The following is a 19,590-nucleotide window of genomic DNA, read 5'->3' as shown; positions in this document are numbered from 1 at the left end:
AAACAGGAGCCATTTGGTCTTGACTGTCCAGTCAAAGAAAATGATAGAACTCCAGACGTCCTTTACCTTTAGGTTTTCTTTGAGATCCTTATAAGTCGACGAGCAGAAGTCCGCGTCTTTCCTGTCCTGGCCGATTTTCTTCTGTAAGCTACGGCGCTCAGAAAACACACGTTTGACAATATATTGCTCTCGTCGATTAAAAGAACTTGGAAGGGTTTATTTTCCCAGAGGCCAAGAAGTAAAGTCTCCACTGAGCCATTTTCTGAAATGAGATTTCTACGAGTGAACATTTGGCATGAGGGAATAAGTGAAATTCGTAGTGCACGGAAGGGAGTTCCTTGGTTTCCTTTATTGTTGTTAGAAAACTTACATGAACAACTTCCCCCTTATGTAAGTTAGAAAACTTACATAAACTTGAATTTATAAAGCTGATTTCTATAAAAAAATACATTTGAAAGTATTTTTTACAAAAGATAACAAGACTTTTTTTATTTTTCCCCAGCAGTGAAGATTCCAGTTTCTATGCCATTTAGAATTATAAAACATGTGTCCAAAACTTGGCATCCTCAGTATCTAGCTGATGCCTATTTTGGTTTTATTTTTAAGAAACTTTCTGACAGTTCTGTCCTTTATTTTGAAGGACTTCTCAGTAAGAGGTCGTTGGCAGTGCATGTTTATCTCATAGGACATCTTAGGGGAACTCACGTTGTGGGATCACAGGGGTTCGAAGCACAATGTGACCTGTGCAGGGCTTAAGGTGTCCACGTGCATATGCACACACGTGTGCACATGGGCACACACACGGACACCATCAGTCAGCAAACAGCTTCATAGGTTGCTAGGAAACTTTGCCATTTATTTCTATTCTATATCAATTAGATAAATAAAATGTGAACAGCAAAGTTGACATCATTAATAGGCCAGAGTAGCCAAAACTGTAGGTCACTGTCTTATCAGTGACTTTCATTTTTGGATCCAATGAAGGCAAGCTCCAGGTCCAATGGAACCCTAAATTCTCAGTGTTAAAATCTATCCAGTTAACGTTAGGATTGGAAACGGGGAAAATCCAAAAGAACACAAGGAATTATGACATTTTCCTTTTGGGGATTCGTGGGTTCCCTTTACCGGAGATGGCATTGCAATATCCTTGGAAAATAAGGAGAAAGGGGGATTTTTTTCAAGGTGATGTTCTTTCAAAAGTGCATTTTTTTTTTACCCTGGACATGAGTTCAGGGAGAGAGGAGCGCATTCCGACAGGAAACCCTCTTTAGAAGAAAGTGAGAATCAGTAGTTGATGCAGATACACTGTGGGTTGGAGAGGGAGACCGTCCCCCACGAGGCCCCGAGGGGGCTTTTCTCATTGGCAGGATCAGGGGCAGAGCCCGGACCCCGCGGAGTTCCAACCAGTCTCCCCTCGAACGCCCAAGCCGTGGCGCGAAGCCGTCTGTCATTTTTGGCGGGTGATACGTGCACGATCCTAGCCAGCCCACGGACAGCCCATTCTCTCGCTGAAAAGAGATCTCACAAGACCCGAAATCATGGTCAGGATGCTAAAAGTCGACTGTGCGATTTAAACACAGGAGTTTCTAACGTGACTCTGTCTGACGGTCTCCGGCTGCACCGTCCGGCCGCAAGCGCCCTACGCGCAGAACACGGGAGCCTCTCCGCCGGGACGTGCGGGCTGCGGGGCCTGCCTCGGAGGGCGCTTCCTGTCCCTCCTAAATGTCACTTTACATCATAATTACAAATGCCCTTACACACAGACACTTGGATGAGGGCTTCATCCTAACAACGATGATGACCAATAAGTCTTCAAGCATTTTCTTAGGATGATTTTTCTCACTTTTGAAATCCCCTCAGAGAAGATTTAAAAGAAAAAGTAAAGGAACAGGGAATGTCGGCTCGTAATTTTCCCAGGTGTGCCAACATGAGCTCCGTCAGCGTGTCACAAACCTGTGTCTTTGGGGGGTGGTGTCTAGGGAGGGAGGTGACAGAATTATTCATTCCTAAGGTATCGGAGAGGATCCAGTAATCCGATAAGGAACCATATCCCGAAAAAGAGGTTCAGCCCTTCTGTGCAATGTGTTTGGATGCTGAGTAAAACTGCATTTTCAGACGCTCAGGAGGGAGGGACGGTGCAGCCTTAGAGAGCGAGGCCTCCGGCGCGTGCCGATGGCCGCGCTTCTCGAGGGGCCGCCGGTCCCTGGGACGGAGAGGCCGGGCTGGGCAGGCTCGTAACGGGCTTCGCGCCTCTTGTCTCCTCCGCAGTCCCGGAATTCCGTGCTCCTGGACCGCCTGCAGCCGGACTGCGGCTACACCGTGGAGCTTCAGGCCATCGCGTACTGGGGGCAGACGCGCCTGAAGGGGGCCAAGGCCTCCCTGCACTTCACGCCCGCGCGCGCCGCCGGCCACAGTAAGTGCCGCGAGCTTGTCGCCGTCGGGCGAGCACGGGAGCTGGGACTCCCCCGGAGGGGGGGGTAGAGAGAGAGACAGAGAGGTTTCCTGAGCCGGGAATGTTGCAGGCGGCAAAGCCACAGTGCCGAGCTAGCTGACCGCTGGGGTGACCGTGTCAGACAGGGTCACCCTGGAAGCTTCTCTTTCGGTTATGTACTGAATATGCAATGTATTGGTGTCGTAATGGAACTCTAACAAGAAAACATAGGTCTCCTAAAAACGTGGCAGGCAGCACGACACACCATTTCCGTGGCTGCTCCCCGGTGCTCCCCCTCCCTTCTGGAGAGGCCGCTGCGTATCCCAGGGACTGTGTTATTCCCCTGTGCAGTTTCCTGGTTTCCGCTTTTCCTAAACGGGTATGTCGGCCCCACACGGTGCAAAGAAAAAGGAGAGCCCCACGTGGCACGCGTATCGGAGCCAGAACATAAGTGACTTTCTTGTGTCCGGCTTTGCTCACGAGAGGGGACAGGTTAGGGCCGCAGCGCAGAAGCGCCCGGCAAGGTTTCCGAGAACCGGGGCACGTGACAGGAGCGTGTGATGTCGGTCCCCCGGGAGCAGAGCCCGGTGCTGTCCGCCTTTCATCCTGGGTCTGGCGCGGAGGGTAGCAGAGCGGGCGGGAAGCTGGTCTGAATCTCGGAAAGACGAGCCCGGCTCTGCGGCGTGAGACGCCGTCATCGCCTGCGATCCCCTTCCCCGGCCTGCGAAACATCGGATCGAACCAGCGGCTGTTTGATAGGAGGCTTTCAAAAAAGTTCTAGACACAGAGCTTCCTCGCTGCTTGAGAAACCAGCTCTTTGGAGATTAGATGTGTTTGAAACTGTCTGCGGTTTCTCTGTATGGCTCGGGGCATAACACAACTTTTACCTGGAACTTCTCATAGAAACTTTTCTATGTGTTTAGCAACTGAGGCTGGTATTTTCCAGCCCTGTCATCTCTCCGCTCCTCTCCCTGACGCGCTTGGCTACGGACTGCATGACTGTGTCTGGTGATGGGGAGGCCGACGTGCTAGACTCTTACGTGAGGAACACAGCTGCGCTACAGAGTGTGTACCGTGCACAGACCAGGAGGGCACGTCTAGTGTATCATGCATTCCTGTACATGTGCTTGTGCATGCACACACACACACACCCCACACATGCACACACATACACACGCACACACAGAGAGACACATGCATATGCATGGACACACAGAGACAGAGACACATACATATGCATGGACACACATGTGCACACCCATGACTGCAACACTAGATGCATTCCGAGCTTTGCCTCATGCTGACTTTGGAAGATAACCGTGCCCACAGGATCAGGGGAGCCTCCATCCGTTGCACACGGAGCCGTGGGGAACCGTGGACGCAGAAGCCACGAAGGTGCTCAGACTAACAGGTGCTCAGATGGCACGCACCTGTTCGTCTCCTGGGCTCTCCTGCAGTTAACAGGTGCTCAGAATGACAGGTGCTCAGCACACCTGCTCCTTTCCCAGGTTCTCTGCAGTTAACAGGTGCTCAGAATGACAGGTACTTAGCACACCTGCTCCTCTCCTGGGCTCTCCTGCACTTAACAGGTGCTCAGACTAACAGGTACTTAGCACACCTGCTCCTCTCCTGGGCTCTCCTCTGGTTAACAGGTGCTCAGACTAACAGGTGCTCAGCACACCTGCTCCTCTCCTGGGCTCTCCTGCAGTTATAGGTGCTCAGACTAACAGGTGCTCAGCACACCTGCTCCTCTCCCAGACTCTCCTCTGGTTAACAGGTGCTCAGCACACCTGCTCCTCTCCTGGGCTCTCCCGCAGTTAACAGGTGCTCAGACTAACAGGTGCTCAGAGAGCACACCTGCATGTCTCCCGGGCTCTCCTGCTACAGATGGCTTCACCCTTCACCCTTCTGTTCACACCAGAGCCCAAGACACCTTCTTCAGAATTCTCTTTCCTTTTTCTCCAGAAATTCCATTCTTTAAAAAGCCGTTCTGTCTCTAATGTCAGATTGTCCGTGGGATCTGTGAAATTCTTTGCCATGTTTAGGCCATTCCCACCTCTTTCTCAGAATTAAAATACTGTCCTGATTTGTATTTGTCTCCGCTCTTTCTTAACTACCCGTTTTGTAGATGGCGGCCAACTCGTGCTTTAGAAATGCGCGCCGTGTAACGGGTCTCTCCCCCTTCTGCCTTCTGTCGCTCTTCGTCTTCTCCCCAGAGTTCGTCCTTCACTGCTAACCCCTGTCCCTCCCCAGCTTCCTCCTCAGACCCAAATCCTTCAGACCTTTTGTTCGTCCTGGTGGGGACTTCATCCGTCGTGTAAAGTTAAGTTTGCCTTTTAGTGTCCTGGTTGTTCCGGTAAACAACAGTCCTTCCCCGTGAGAAACCGGCGTGGGCCTGCAGACTGCCGCGACTCGCGTGCGCTCCCACAGCCGAGAACACGGAGGGAAAGACTCCGAGCTCCGCGTCCCCTCCGAGAGGGCTCTTCGGGGTGCCCCTCACCGGGCTCGCGCCTGGAGGGAGCTGCGTGGGGGGCTCTGGGGCCCCGCAGAGGCGCATCTGGGCTTCCCCACTCTGCCTGCTGCAGCCCCCACAAGCTGGCCGGGTCAGTGAGTTGCTCTTCGACTAGCTTTGTCTCCCACTCTCTCCAGGAGGGTGTAGACCTGCCTCTGTCACGCCTTCAGCCATATGGCACAGAGAGTCCGCTTCCTCGGTCTCGGAAAGACACGTGGTTCCCCGTAAGCAGGAGCACATCATGTCTCTGTTCCCCGTCCTCTGTAGTGTGAGGCAGAAACCTCCTTCCCTGTGCATACGGCAGACTCCACCGTGGGTCGAAGCGCACCGCTTTCTGACTCGGCAAACAACATCCACCGAACCAAGCTCTCACGTAGGTCACGGAGCACAGAAGTGTCCGGGGCTGTTCCCCACGTGCACACACACCGAACAGTGTCGCTCCGTAAGCAGGAATCCCTCTGTGACCCGCAGCCAGAGTCAGCCTTCATTGGACAGGCTGACTCTGAGCACTAATGTCACTTTCTAGTCACCTTGTAAAATTCGATAATGTTTCCCCTGGTCAGTGAAGAGTTACCACAGTGAACCCCTCAGAGGCCACTTTATTCGGAGGATTAGCTGATGCCTCTCCTGTGGCTTCCGAAAGGTGACAGAGGAGAAGGAAGAAACCGAATCGTTCAGATGACCTGGCCTGACGCATGTCGTTCGGTCTCAGGGTGTCCTGTGGAAGAGACAGGCTTCATCAGGGACTGGGAGGGACATAGCTGAATGTTTGTCAGGATGTCCCATACTCGTGTTGAAATGCAATCTCATGAAGGTTAGGATAGGACTCTTCTTCCTTTTAAAAATATTTATTGATTTGACAGAGAAAGAGAGAATGAAGCAGAGGGAGCTGCAGAGGCAGAGGGAGAAGCAGGCTCCCCGCTGACCAGGGAGACTGATGTGGGACTCGATCCCGGGGCCCTGAGATCATGACCTGAGCTGAAGGCAAACGATTTGGACTGAGCCACCCAGGTGCCCCTAGCGTATGACTTCTATAAGAACACTGTGAATTTCATCGCAGACCAAGGAGAAATAACGAGTAATTACAACTTTTTGGTATAAGCCAGGGGAATGACATCTTATAGGAAAGAGAGTAGTAAATGCCAGCATGTCGATTACTTTCTGAGGGACCTTTTCCCAGGTCTGCGGGCCACTAGGCGTTTCAGTGACAAAAATTTCCACGGAAGCAGAAGCGGACTGCTCACGTCGTATCAGAAAAGGGCCCCTCGAGGAGGAAGGAACTGACACTCGTGGCTGGAAATGCAGCTTGCTTTTTGGAGGCAGGAGGACCTTTTCCACGGTCGACAGATTGCACAGGTTTTTCCAGCTGCGTGAGGCAACTGGGGTTTTCTTCTAGTTTTTCATAACAAAAATGGAGCCGAGAGGAAATACGCTGAGGCTCTTGATCTGTTAAAATTAATCAGAATTTTGACATTTGGAAAAATAGCGAACTCGTTCCGTTGTCTCACTTTTGGGACTGATAGAGTATCCGTCAGACCTCCGATCTTTTCACAACACGTAGACATGACTTTAGTGCATTTGGATTTGATAGTGACAGAGCAGGACTGGCGCTCAGAACCAGGGCCATGCTCCTAGCACGGAGCCCCTGTCTCTGTCCTTTCCGAGTGGCGTGGGGCTCGGCAACCCTAGGCGTCTGTGCCTCTCAGTAAAGCAACCACATTTCCATCTTGAGATACAGAAAACTGCATCCTTACGTGTAGGTAATGGAAAACAAAACTGTGTGTAGGACATAATAAAGTACAAAGGCAAAATTCACGTAGAGATTAGCCACAGTATCGACACATTTGCTTATTCTCTGGCAAATTCCCAAAGTCACAGATTACTAAAGGGGTTTCACAAACCATAAGTTCATTTGTGAAAATCGTTAAGTCCTTAGTTACGAGTTAACAGATACTTTTGCTGTGACCAGCAGGATTCTTGACGAACGTGGTAATCAGGAAAGGGATGAGTTTTGCCCGAGAGCCCTGTAGGTTCTCTGTCTGGGCCCAGCCCGTGTGTGTGCTCCAAGCTCTCTGCGCTGCTGGTTCTCACTGGGGGGTGACCCAGCGCCTCTCACGAGGGAGCCGGTGAGGCTGTGGTTTGTATTAAGCAGAATGAGTTTGGTCCTCAGCAGGCGCAGAAGCCCTTCTCCCGGACCTGACAGCATCTCCTCACCGGGCTCATCCTGATGTACAGCTTTTTATAATCAACTGGGAGGTAACGTAGTGAGGAAATGGTTCTGAGTTCTGTGAGCCACTCTAGCAAAGTAATCGAACCCACGGAGTTAGTGGTTGAAACCTCCACTCGATAGCAGGTAGTGAAGAGTCACAGGTGACAACCTAGAATGGTGACGAGTGTCCGAAGTGCGGCACAGTCCTATAGGATCGAGCCCTTATTCGGGAAGAGCTGGTGCCGTCTACACCTAGATGGTGTAGACGGTGTCAGAGGGGGACACCTCCTGATGTGGACAGTGTCTGTAGGCAATCAGATGTTGTCTTAGGGCACACGGTGTCAGAGGGGGACACCCCCCCACACGGGGACAGTGTCCATAGGGATCCGATGTCATGTACAGGTAGATGGTGTAGATGGTGTCAGAGGGGGACACCCCCCACCGACATGGACGGTGTCTGTACGGGATCTGATGCCGTCTTAGGGTACACAGTGTCAGACCTGAGCTGAACTGTAGGACACCCCGCGGGGGTCTGAGCCTGGTCAGTGATGTGATAAACCCCCAGTATACACACTGGATTTGGGTGCAGAAGACTAGAGCCTCACAAATGTTCTTAGGAATGCAAACATTTATTTCAACTGTCTAAAGCACAACGTGGTACGTTAGAACCTGAGTAGCGTAAGTGTCCCTTCCCTCTGAATCGTGTAGGTGATCCTGGGCGTGTACTGGTGTGAGGAGTGGTGGGCGGTCACTGCAGGTTCCCCGCACCTTCCCCAGGCTCCCGTCTTCCCTCACGGACCTGTCGGGAAAGGTTCCTATCAGTGGACCTTACGTGCCGCTCCGCCTGGTCTCCTCCCCGGGGCTCCTGGGACTCAGAAAGCAGAAAGTTTGGTGGAGTTTCTAACCATGCTGCTTCCCAAACTAGGCATTGGGTAAGGGAGAGTTGTGAGGTCAGTGGGGAGTTCTGAGATCCTTATTACAAAACCCTGTAGCTAATGGCCTGGCTCCGCGAACGGAAGTGGCCCATGATGCATGGAGAGCGGGAACCTGATGGAAGACGGCGCTGGGGTTACAGCTCCCTGTCGCCGCGGCCGCACCTGCGTGGAACTGGACACTCTTCTTAGTGTTTTTGAACCCCATGGTTTTTGTTTTGAATATGTGCAGGCTGACGTCACTTTCTCGGGGGTCTGCGCACGGTGGCCCGTGGGCCACATCTGGCCCACCGCCTGGTTTTGTAAATAAGACGGTAGCGGCCCACGGCCACACCCCGTGTTTGCAAATCGTCTGTGACTGCTTTTGAGCCATCGGGAGAGCTGAGGACTGGGGTAGGACTGCGCAGGCCCCAAAGCCAAAACGTTCGCCGTCCAGCTCACAGCTGGTTGACCCTGCTCCGTTTCGTAGGACGACGGTAAGAATAGAGATAGTCATGCAGAGCAGACAGGTGGGGACGACGGATGGACGGACAGAGTGTCGTACCCCACACGGACAAGGAGAGCCAGCCAGTGCATTCTGAGCGAACGGGGTCTGGAACCTAGTGACGAAGGAGCCTGACATACTGTAGGAATTAAGAATGGCACAGACCTGCGACTGCATCAAAACAGGAAAACGAAAAGAACGGTAAAAGCAAAGCCGGTTGCGCCATGAAACCGTGACGGGGAAGAAGTGGCCTGGCCTAGGGTGGTAGAAATCACATTTTGAATCACCTCATTCGGAGGAATGTTTCCTGGTGTCTTGATTAGAGACTTTTTCTGGGTGCCACTGCATGTGGGACATCTGAGCTTGGGGTCATTCTGAATCACGTTTACATCGTCGTTGCTTTGCAACAAGTACACGGTAAACGCAGTGTTACACTGACAGTGGGGAAAGTCATGTTAAGAAATAGCGGTGAATATGCGTACGGACCCATCTCGTCTTTCCTAAAGCATCCTACTGCAGCCGTCTGAGCCTCTTCTTGTAACTCGTTTCCACAAACACCCTTTGTCTGCTTTTCCAAAGCATAGGCACCAGCTGCTTGTGAGATGCAAACACCACCTTCTCTCCTCCTTGTGCTCCCGCCTGACTATGCCCTGCCCTGTGCGTGAGCCTTTGGGAACACCCTCTACTGTGTGTGGGATCACTCGCACGTGTGTCCACTCCCGAAGCACAAGCTTTGTATCTGCAGTCTCTGGCTCACTGCCAGACACTTGGGAAGTGGTCACTAAGTACTGACAAGAAACAAGGAGCGAATGGATGAACGGATGAATGCACCCTTCAGCTCCACTCCCCGTCTGAGGTGTCATTGCATTGCATTTGCTGACCCTTAGTATTTCATGTAAAAAGTCGATTGAACATGTAGGGCCTGTCTGGGCATTGATATATAATGCTGGTATGTCCAGGAAGAGCTCTCTGTATTGTTCTCAGGCCACGTGTTTTTTTTTTTTTTTTTTTTTTTATTAACATAGAACATATCACTTGTTTCAGGGGTACAGGTCTGTGAATCATCAGGCTTACACACTTCACAGCACTCACCATAGCACATACCCTCCCCAGTGTCCATCACCCAGCCACCCTCTCCCTCACCCCAGCCCCCAGCAGCCCTCAGTTTTTTCCTGAGATTAAGAGTCTCTTATGGTTTGTTTCCGTCTCTGGTTTTGTCTTGTTTCCTTTTTTCCTCTCTTCCTCTATGATCCTCTGTCTTGTTTCTCAAATTCCTCATATCGGTGAGATCATAGCATAATTTCTTTCTCTGACTGACTCATTTTGCTTAGCATAATACCCTCTAGTTCCATCCACGTCATTGCAAACGGCAAGATTTCATTTCTTTGGATGGCTGCATAGTATTCCATTGTGTATATATACCATATCTTCTTGATCCATTCATCTGTTGATGGACATCTAGGCTCTTTCTACAGTTTGGCTATTGAGACCACGTGGTATTTTCATGGCATTTCACTTATTTTCTTTACAACTACAAAAAATACATAAAAGGAGAAATACCATTCACATCTCTTTTTTAAGTCAGAGCAGCTGTCCCACCCGGCGACTGTGTACTGATAACAGATTACTTTTGACCAGGAAATCACAGTGTTCTACTCTGTTGCAGAAGAGCAACTTGGGAAAACGGGAAAGAGCGTGACACACGTGCAGCCGCCTTTCCAACGACGACGGCCCACGCGGCTCCTGGAAATTGGAGCCCCCTTCTATCAAGACAACCAACTTCAGGTGAAGGTCTACTGGAAAAAGACCGAAGGTACGCAAATGCTCTCTGACAACTTGTTATCTGTGTAAGGGGTCCCGTGACACCAGGGGGCTAGTGAAAGAGTCAGGGTTGAACCATGGTGTGAATAGTTTTTGTTTTTTGTTTTTTTAAGATTTACTTATTTTACAGAGAGAACATGAGGCAGGGGAGGGCAGAGAGAGAGAGAGAGAATCTCAAGCAGATTCCATGCTGAGGACAGAGCCCGGTGTGGGGGTGGATCTCACGACCTTAAGATCATGACCTGAGCTGAAACCAAGAGGCAAATGCTTCACTGACTGAGCCACCCAGGCGCCCTGCCATGGGGGTGACATTAAGGGAAACAGAAACCCAAACAGAATATTTAGATCCTTTTTATTATTATTATTTATTTATTTTAAATTCCTGCTGCTGTGAAGTCTAAGTGAGCTGCTGCTTCTCTCCCAGGAACCCATACCGTGTTTAGAAATCAGCACCGTTGGTCAGCTGGTTGCATTTTCTCATCTCAGGGATGTTAGCCTGGCTTCACTGCTTTCCCAGAAGGCCAGTCCTGTCTCCAAGACACTCAAAACACTCATTATTCTGCTCTATAAAGTTTTGTTCTAAATGAGTTTGTTGTTTAAAAAAAGACACACAACCCAAATAATTTGGGAAATAGAGGAAGAAGTCACTTATTTCAGTATGGTCTCCTAGAAACAGTATTTTGGCAGATGTCTTTTCAAAATTTTCCTACACTTCTGTTCTTCCTTCAGTTGTTTTATACACACACACACAGGTCCATATATGTATGTAAAAAGTACACATTTTCATATAATGTAGGAGCATTCTGCACTATCCTGTATTTCTGTTCCCTGTTTAACTCACTTCTGGGTACGGACACACCACAATATCCTAACACACCATCATCCCACTACAGCAAAACTCCCGGGTGTCTTCAGAATTTCCATTTTACAATTAATACTGCAAGCCAGATTTACCCTTGGAATTAATTCTGTTTTGAGTTTGTATTTGAATAGCTGTCTTTAAAATAAATTCATTTTCTTTGGTTTTCTTTATTCGTAAGATTTCTGTGTATATTATCGAACTAGTATTTTTGGAATTATTTGATGTACATTTCCATGTCTACCACTCGTATGCCTTTGGAAATACAGGAAAGACAGATTGTTTCAAGAGTTCACTTTTAACAGTTCTTCCGAAGAACACTGTTACATAGAACGTTGGTGTTGGAGGGCCACCTGGGTGGCTCAGTTGGTTGAGCGTCTGACTCTTGATCTCAGCTCAGGTCTTGGTCTCAGGGTTGTGAATTCAAGCCCCACGTTGGGATCCATGCTGATCATGGAACCTACATGAGCAAAAAAAAAAAAAAAAAAAAAAGGGAATATTAGTGCTGGAGTTCTTTTTGTTCCAGAATTTTTTCTAAGCTGCTGACATCCATTCTGTAGCCAAAATAATATTACAATTAATATTAATGTCTAATTACTCTCCTACATTAATTAAAACTAAATTCAATTTATTCAGTATTATTTATTAAAAGTTATTCATTCATGTATATCCCTATTTGTAAACATAATAAGTTTTAGGATAATTATTAAATTACAAAATTTATTTGATCTATTATGTTTACTGACTTTAGATTAGAACTGTATCAGTCGTAAAACATTAATATTGAAACTATAAATATAGTATGAAATACAAATGTACGCATTGAGAAGACTTCTTAAGCATACAAGAGCATGAAAACATGAACGTATAATGAAATACAACCATAAGCATTGAGAATACTTCTTAACCATACAAGAGCAACCATTCCTGTTGTGACTTGTAAACTTGAAGATCTGTCTTGCTGATATTTGAAATGTTTATCACTCAGAACCATACCGTGCACGTTGGGCCTCTCGGGTGCATGAGATCCAGGGAGCGGGAAATGACCTCATTCTGTTGGGGAAGCCATACTTCATGCAGGGCTGGTCTGCCCTTGCTCCGTGTGGAGCTCCACCGATGGCTCTTTTTAGCCAGGGCTGGGGATTCGGTTTGCCCCGGTGGGGGCCCCTGCAGCACAGGGCTGCCGTTGAACACAGGTCTTTGATGCACATGTTCTCCCGGACGAGGGGGACCCTGGGTGATTGGAGCATGCAGAGCTTTGGAAGACATGACACTTTCTAACAGAGGTTGCAACTTCCATTCCCACTCTCAGGGCACGATCGTCCCCAGTGGAGTTTCCATCTTTTTGAGTTGAGCAGTTCTGGGACCTGTGTCTCGATGGCTCCGTTCTGTCTGCATTTTTAAGCTCTTCAGCCGCGCTGTTTGTCCTGCAAGAGGCCTTTACATGTTGAGTATAGGTGTCACCTGCCGGTTCCCTGGTTTCAGCGTTTTCTCCTTGTGTGACCGATCCATCCTTCCTTCCTTCCTCAGTGCTTCTGTGTTGTAGAGGGGACCCATTCATCATTTTGTTTCTCTGGGTGAGAGACCCTGGTTGAGGATCTTTGCTTACACAGGGTCACACAGATCCTCCCCTCACGTCCTGAATCTTGGACCGCTTCCCCCTTCTCTCTGGGGCTGTCTTCCGCCTGGAACTGAGTTTACGTGTGGAGCTCACTGCTCCTTTACGCTTCCGGCCCTCCTGAGCTGCAGCAGAGCTGACAGAGCAGCCTTTGTTGAACTGCGGGCTGCTGCCCCGGCCCTACCTCCCACGTATGGGCATCTTATCTGTTCGACTTTCTCTGGAGTCATTTGGCGTTTCCCCCTCTGCAACTTTCTGGCATTGCCACGTTGTCTTAACTACTGTGAATCTGTAAATATTTTTAATCATAGTTCTTTAGTTTTTACTTCATTATCAAGTTGTCTTGACTGTTTTCGGTCCTTTGTGCTTTTATATCAGTGTTTATATTAATCTGTCAGTGCCCACAGAAACCTTGTGAGATCTCTGTTGAGATTACAGTCAACATATGGTCACGACTGAGAATTCACATCTTAAAAATCCCGACACTTGACGTATCACTTTCTTCCGTTTTTTAAAGTTTTCTCTTAACAGTGATTTATAATGTGTAATGCAGAGGCTATAATAGTTCTATTAGGATTATTCTAAGGTGTTTGTGTTTATTGCGGTCCCATTCCAAACATGTGTACTTTTCCTCAGTTTTGTTTCCTAACTGTGGCTGTCCTACAGACATAGACATCCTCTTTCAATGTCTTGATGGTGAATCGGACTCTCTTGTTCTATTCCCTTGCTCACTGCATTTCCTGTGATGATTCTTTCCCATTTTTCCATAAAAGCTACCGTGTAGCATGCGCATAAGGAGAATGTGATATTTTCCTTCCCAGACCTGGACCTCTCCTTCTGTCCCTTGCTGTAACGCCGGCTGTGATGTTCAGTGCGGGACGACGCCGGAGGAGTGATCCCTGCAGGGGTGACGTCTGTTTTTTATTTTTGACTCCTCATTTGTGTTTGTTCAAAGCGGAGATGAAGCAGAAGTGCTGCTTTCTTTTCTTCCTCTTGGTTACGTGGTTGAAGATTTACTAGTCCTTCTGATTACATGGAAACAGGTTAATGGTATTCATGGCTGAGGAAAGTCAGTTTTCTAAATATCTGTTAGGAATTATTATATGTAAAACACTGCATGCTTGTAAACTACTATTTGAGCCACAATAACATGGAGTTTAAGAACACGGTCTTTACACTGAGATATATTTTGTGTAAAAGCCCAGGCGAACCACTCACCAACGTGTGGTGTCGGGCAAATCACTCACCACTCAGCACATCAGTTTCTCATCTGTAAAGAGGGAGTAACGGTGCCCATCTCACGGGGGTGGTGAGTGATGTCATGGGACCTGTGTGCGTGTGTGCATGAACACAACGTGTGCAAGTGGACATAACAGATTTTATGTCCATATACAAGTATCTGCTGCTTTTACCTTCCCCAGCTTTATGGACTAGAATTGCTCTAGAACATGGTGCATATTTGAGGTGCCCAGCGTGATGACTGGATGTACTTATCTACCATGATTGGATTTGCACAATAAGGTCATTGAGCACACTAACCCCAGGCGTGATGTCAGTAGACATACTTCACCAGATGAACAAAATCCCCTACTGCTTTTTCTTTTTTTAAGATTTTATTTATTTCAGAGAGAGAGTATGTGTGAGTCAGGGAGGGGCAGAGGGAGAAGCCGACTCCCAGCTGAACATGGAGCCCAGCACGGGGCTCAGTCCCAGGACCCTGGGATCATGACGTGAGCTGAAGGCAGACGCTGAACTGACTGCGCCCCCAGGTGCCCCATCCCATTGCTGTTATCTGCAGTGTTTTTCTCACGGATTCATGTGCAGTTTTATCACATATTCTTGAAAGTAATGAGAAGGTCAAGGACTTTTTCTTCTTTATTGTATTAACATGATGATCTAAAGGGAAAGTGATAGACTGTGTCGTAGGTTTGTTGTGGGAATTAAATGACAGTACACATACCGAGTGCTTGGGGACAGTGCCCAGCACAAAGTAATCACCCCAGAAATGTCAGGGTTCTTACGGGGTTTCCTGTAGGTGGAGCCCTGAAGGCTGGCCCACGAGCCGAGGGGAAACAGGACGCTAGGAAGCAGGGTGAGCGCCTCTGAGCTAGGCACTTCTTGGGGCTTTAGGACCAGCTCTGTTTTCTTCCTTTGCAGACAAGGAGGTATGATGCTTTCACAAACGGTCTCGTGATTGATTTGCAACCCAAATGCGAGGAGTTCTAAGCATTCCTAAGCATTCCGCTTGGCAGATGAAGTGGGATTAACCACCACTGCCCTCTGTCTGCGGCAGGAAATGGTTAATACTCCCATACAGCTCAGGACTTCGTTCTGTGGTCGACACCTGGGTTGAACTGGAACGCCTGCCGGGGCGGCAGTGACTTTGCCGTTGGCGTCTGCCCGGGGAGGTCACTTTCCACGTAGGTTACACGGCCCCTTAGGGACCGAGAACAAGTCACGCCATCCCTAGAGATGTCTTTTTTTCTAATAAGCCCTTTTCCTTAAATTCTATCCATCCTATGTCCCTTCGGATGGTAATGTGAAAGCCAAATGAACGTCTAAAAGCCAGCGGGGGACACAGCAGGAGTTCCAGACTCTTGCACATCTGTTCTCTTCCAGAAGCCCGTTGGGCAGGCACCATAGGACCTACAGTATCCCAAACCCGAGTTTCCCGAAACAGTGATGGAGCGTGTGCTGTTCATAACTACTGCACACGTAGGAGACGAGACCCCTTTTAAGTCAACAGATGGTCCCACTGTTCACGAATTCTGGGTAGAATGTGAATGTGAGATCTTTCTCTGGCTTTTTTGGTCTTTTTGACTCTGTAAAATCATTTACTGTGGGCCTCTTATGCAACTTGCAAGACCCATCTCAAATGCTTTTTGAACACTACATCGAAACCTAATGATGTACTGTACGTTGGCTAAATGATCATAATAAAAATAAAAATGAAAAACAATATTAAAATAGGAAAAAAAATTCTGAGAATATTCTTGAATCATAACTAATTTCCACCAGTGGATCCACTGGGTTGAAAACCTTAAAAAACCTGAATGCTTGTGACAGATCAGAGTAGATGAGAATCTTGTTTACTAGTCAAGATAAAACTGTAAGTAGAAATGGGTTTCTAGATATCTGTCACATTTCCTAAAAAAGCGAGGCTGGCCAGCATGTTGGTTTTGGACTTGGAGCTAGGAACTCACAAGCACAAATCTGTTCAGTTTCCTTGAAATTTCCCAAAAGGAGAGCATCCTTTATTATTACTATTATTATTATTTATGATGACAGAGCATATTATTTCTAAGGGAAATGACTCAAACATCATGTGTTAGCCCAACAGAGTGCCTGTGTCGCTGGGGTGTAACAGTGAATGCTCTCGAAGGAAAGACATACCCTCAAGAATGAATCTGCAGCCCTAAAAGGAATAAAAAATTGGCTACTTTTATTAATTAGCAATTTTATTATTCTTCAGACAACAGTTCCGTTTTACTGTGTGGCAACAAAATCCACACTTGATTCTCTCAGGCTCCTTGGTTTAGACTTCGTGTTTGCACTCCAGAAATGTGAAAAATTAGCTCAAAACGAGAGAGAAAACATTCCTACTTCCACTTTGAGTAGAAATGCCTTCTGCCAAGTAGGTGTTTGAGTTTTCTCTTTTACAAAATTGTACAAAATCCGAAAGTCTGTCGGACGAAAGCATTTTTACAAACGAAGAGAGAAGAAGACATCAGTTTGTGAAAGGATGTCATTCCGCTGATACTGATTGAGCACCTACTGCATACCAGGTGCTATTTCCGGTGTTGGAGATGCTGCAAAGAACGGAAATCCCTGCCCCGGGGAAGTGGCATTTTCCGATGCGTTCCCGAGTGCTGTGCGGGGCTGCCGGTGCTGGGACTTCCCGTCTTTACTGTGGCGGCTATCCTGCGGCGCTCCCAGATGGTCTCCCTCTCTCAGAGCTCTGATTTCAACCACCCAGCACGCTTGAGCATTCGACTTTTGGAATTTAGAGATGAACATTCCATTAAAAAATGTACAGCCTTATATAGCACCTGGACCATGCAGTCAGTGGGGCCTCCGACTCCTGGTTTGGACTCGGGTTATGATCTCAGGGTCCAGGGACTGAGCCCCATGTCCGGCTCAGCTCCCACGGAGAGTGGGGAGTCCTCCTGCGATTCTCTCTTCCTCTCCCCTCTGCCCCCTTTGCTCATGCTCCCTCGTTCTGAGTTTCCCTCTCTATAATAAATCAATCCTTAAAATATTTTTTGGCAGCCTTGAATGTACGCCAGGCACTGTGAGTTAATTATATTTGAGAAACAGATGAGATACATCTAGTTTTCAAATCACAGTTGAGGCACACCGAAAGCAGATTTCCATATTTAAAAACTTCTCAAGTGCATTATAATTCATCTGCGGAAGGGAGAACTTCAGTTCGAGAACCACAGCAACACAGGCACTTAGAAGAGAATTTTCATATGTATCCCCCCCAGGAAACGTTTGACTTGAAGATGCTGTTTTTCATATTCTGGTCATAGATGGGGTCCTGAAGTCATCTCCTAAATACAGACTTGCAGGGTTTTCATAATTGCCAAGATGAAGCTAAAGAGGACAGGACATTTGTATAAATGAGTTACACGGATATTTGTATAGATACATGGATATTTGTATAAATACATGGATATTTGCAGAAAGGAGTTAGAACCCAACTAACACAAGGGTGGGCATTTTGTGGTCTGCATTTGGAAAAAGAATCCAGTATGATGAACATACGGTGCCCTACCCTTCCAGGGGTACAACTGAGTGATTTAACAGTTCTTTCGGGGTGCACGTATCGTTCTGAATTAGCGTTTTTGTATTTTATTTTCATTCCGGTGCAGTGTCATGTTAGGCTCTGACGACAGTGCAGTGGTCCAACAATCCCGTGTACTACTCAGTGTTCACCATGAGTGTTGTGTCCATCACCTTCCCGTATTTTACAACACCCCACTCCCTCCTGTGGGAACCACCGGTTCTCCAGAGTTGAGTCTGTGTCATGGTTTTGTCTCTTCTTCCCTTTGCTTGTTTCTCTTGACTTTTAAATCCCACATCGAGTGAGTGAAATCATATGGTATTTGTCTTTCTCTGACAACTCACTCAGCATCATACTCTCTAGATCCATGGTTGGTGTTGCAAGCACCAGCATTTCCTTCTTTTCTGCAGCTGAATAATATTCCATTGTGTGTAGACACCACATCTTCTTTATCCGGTCATCGACGGATGGACACTTGGGCGGCTTCCAGAATTGGGCTGTTGTAAATAACGCTGCTGCAAACGTAGGGGCGCATATGGCTTTCTGATTCTGTGTCTTGGTGTTCTTTGGGTAAATACCCAGCACTGAAATTACTGGATCATGAGGTAATTCTAATTATTTGAGGAGCCTCCGTCCTGTTTTCCACACTGGTTGCACCAGTTTGCATTCCCACCAACAGTACATGAGAGTTCCTTTTTCTCCAATCCTTGCCAACACTTGTTTCCTCTGGTTTTTATTTTAGCCATTCTGACAGGTGCGAGGTGGGAGCGCACAGTTCTGATTTGTATCTCCCTGATGCTGAGCCTCTTTCCATGGGTCTGTCGGCCGTCTGTAGGTTTTCTTTGGAGAAATGTCTCTTCATATGTTCTGCCTATTTTTTAACTGGGCTCTTGGAGCTTGGGGTGTTCAGTTTGATAAGTTTTTAATATATTTTGGAGATTAACCCTTTATTGGATATATCATTTGTAAACATCTTCTCCCATTCAGTAGGCTGTGTTTTAGTTCCGGTGACTGATTTCCTTCACTGTCCAGAAACTTTAATTTTGACAAAATCCCAATAATTTATTTTTGCTTTTGCTTACGTTGCCTCAGAAGTTGTATTCAGGAAAAACGCTGCTAGGGCTGAGGTCAGAGAAATTACTGCCTGTGCTCCTTGGAGGAGTTCTATGGTTTTGGGTCTTACATGTAGGTCTTCAATCCATTTTGGACTTCTATTTGTGCAGGATATAAGAAAGTGGTCCTGTTTCTTTTGTGTGTGTCCCTGTTCAGTTCTCCCAGAACCATCTGTTGAAGACACATCTTCCCATTGCATATTCTTGCCTCCTTTGTGAAAGAGGAATGACCATAATCGTGGGTTCATTTCTGGGTTCTCCCCATTCTGTTCCTCTCATCTTTGTGTCTGTTTTTATGGGCAGAACCATACTGTGTTAATTACTATAGCTTTCAGGTGTGACTTGATATCTAAGATTGAGATACCTCCAGTTGTGCTCAAGATTGCTTTGGCCACTCAGACTCTTTTGTGGTTCCATACAAACTTTAGGATTGTTTGTTTTAGCTCTGTGAAAAATGTTCTTTTGAGCATTTTTGGAAAACATGCTACTTTGATAGGGATTGATTTGAATGTGTATTTGCTCTGGGTACAATGGGCATTTTAATAATATGTTTAAATATTATAGGAATATTTAATATTTAATTATTTTAGTATTTAATTTAGATACACGGGAATAGCCTTCCATCTGTTTGTGTCCTCTATAGTTTTTTCTTTCTTTCTCTCTTTCTCTGTCTCCTTCTTTCTAACATTGGGTTTGACAGTAAAATCAGGAGTCACATGCTCTACCATGCTCATCCCGGCACCCCTTCAATTTCTCTCATCAGTGTTCTATAGTTTTCCAAGTACAGGTCTTTTACTTCCTTAAGTTTATTCTTAGGTATTTTATT

The 19,590-nt window shown here is 47.2% G+C and overlaps 1 protein-coding gene across 1 annotated transcript in view; it reads left to right on the top strand.

The window, feature by feature from the left end:
* The window catches only part of ANOS1 (anosmin 1), a 171,356-nt gene that overhangs the window by 136,790 nt on the left and 14,976 nt on the right, over positions 1-19,590 (top strand). The window contains exons 8-9 of the mRNA XM_059157399.1: positions 2,269-2,413; positions 10,235-10,381. Coding sequence (XP_059013382.1) covers positions 2,269-2,413; positions 10,235-10,381 — 292 coding nt within the window. The remainder of the gene's footprint in view (positions 1-2,268; positions 2,414-10,234; positions 10,382-19,590) is intronic.

Source organism: Mustela lutreola, chromosome X, assembly GCF_030435805.1.
Source record: "Mustela lutreola isolate mMusLut2 chromosome X, mMusLut2.pri, whole genome shotgun sequence".
Taxonomy (NCBI): domain Eukaryota; kingdom Metazoa; phylum Chordata; class Mammalia; order Carnivora; family Mustelidae; genus Mustela; species Mustela lutreola.
The sequence above is the reverse complement of the archived record's forward strand: the minus strand, read 5'-3'. Positions and strand labels throughout refer to the sequence as shown.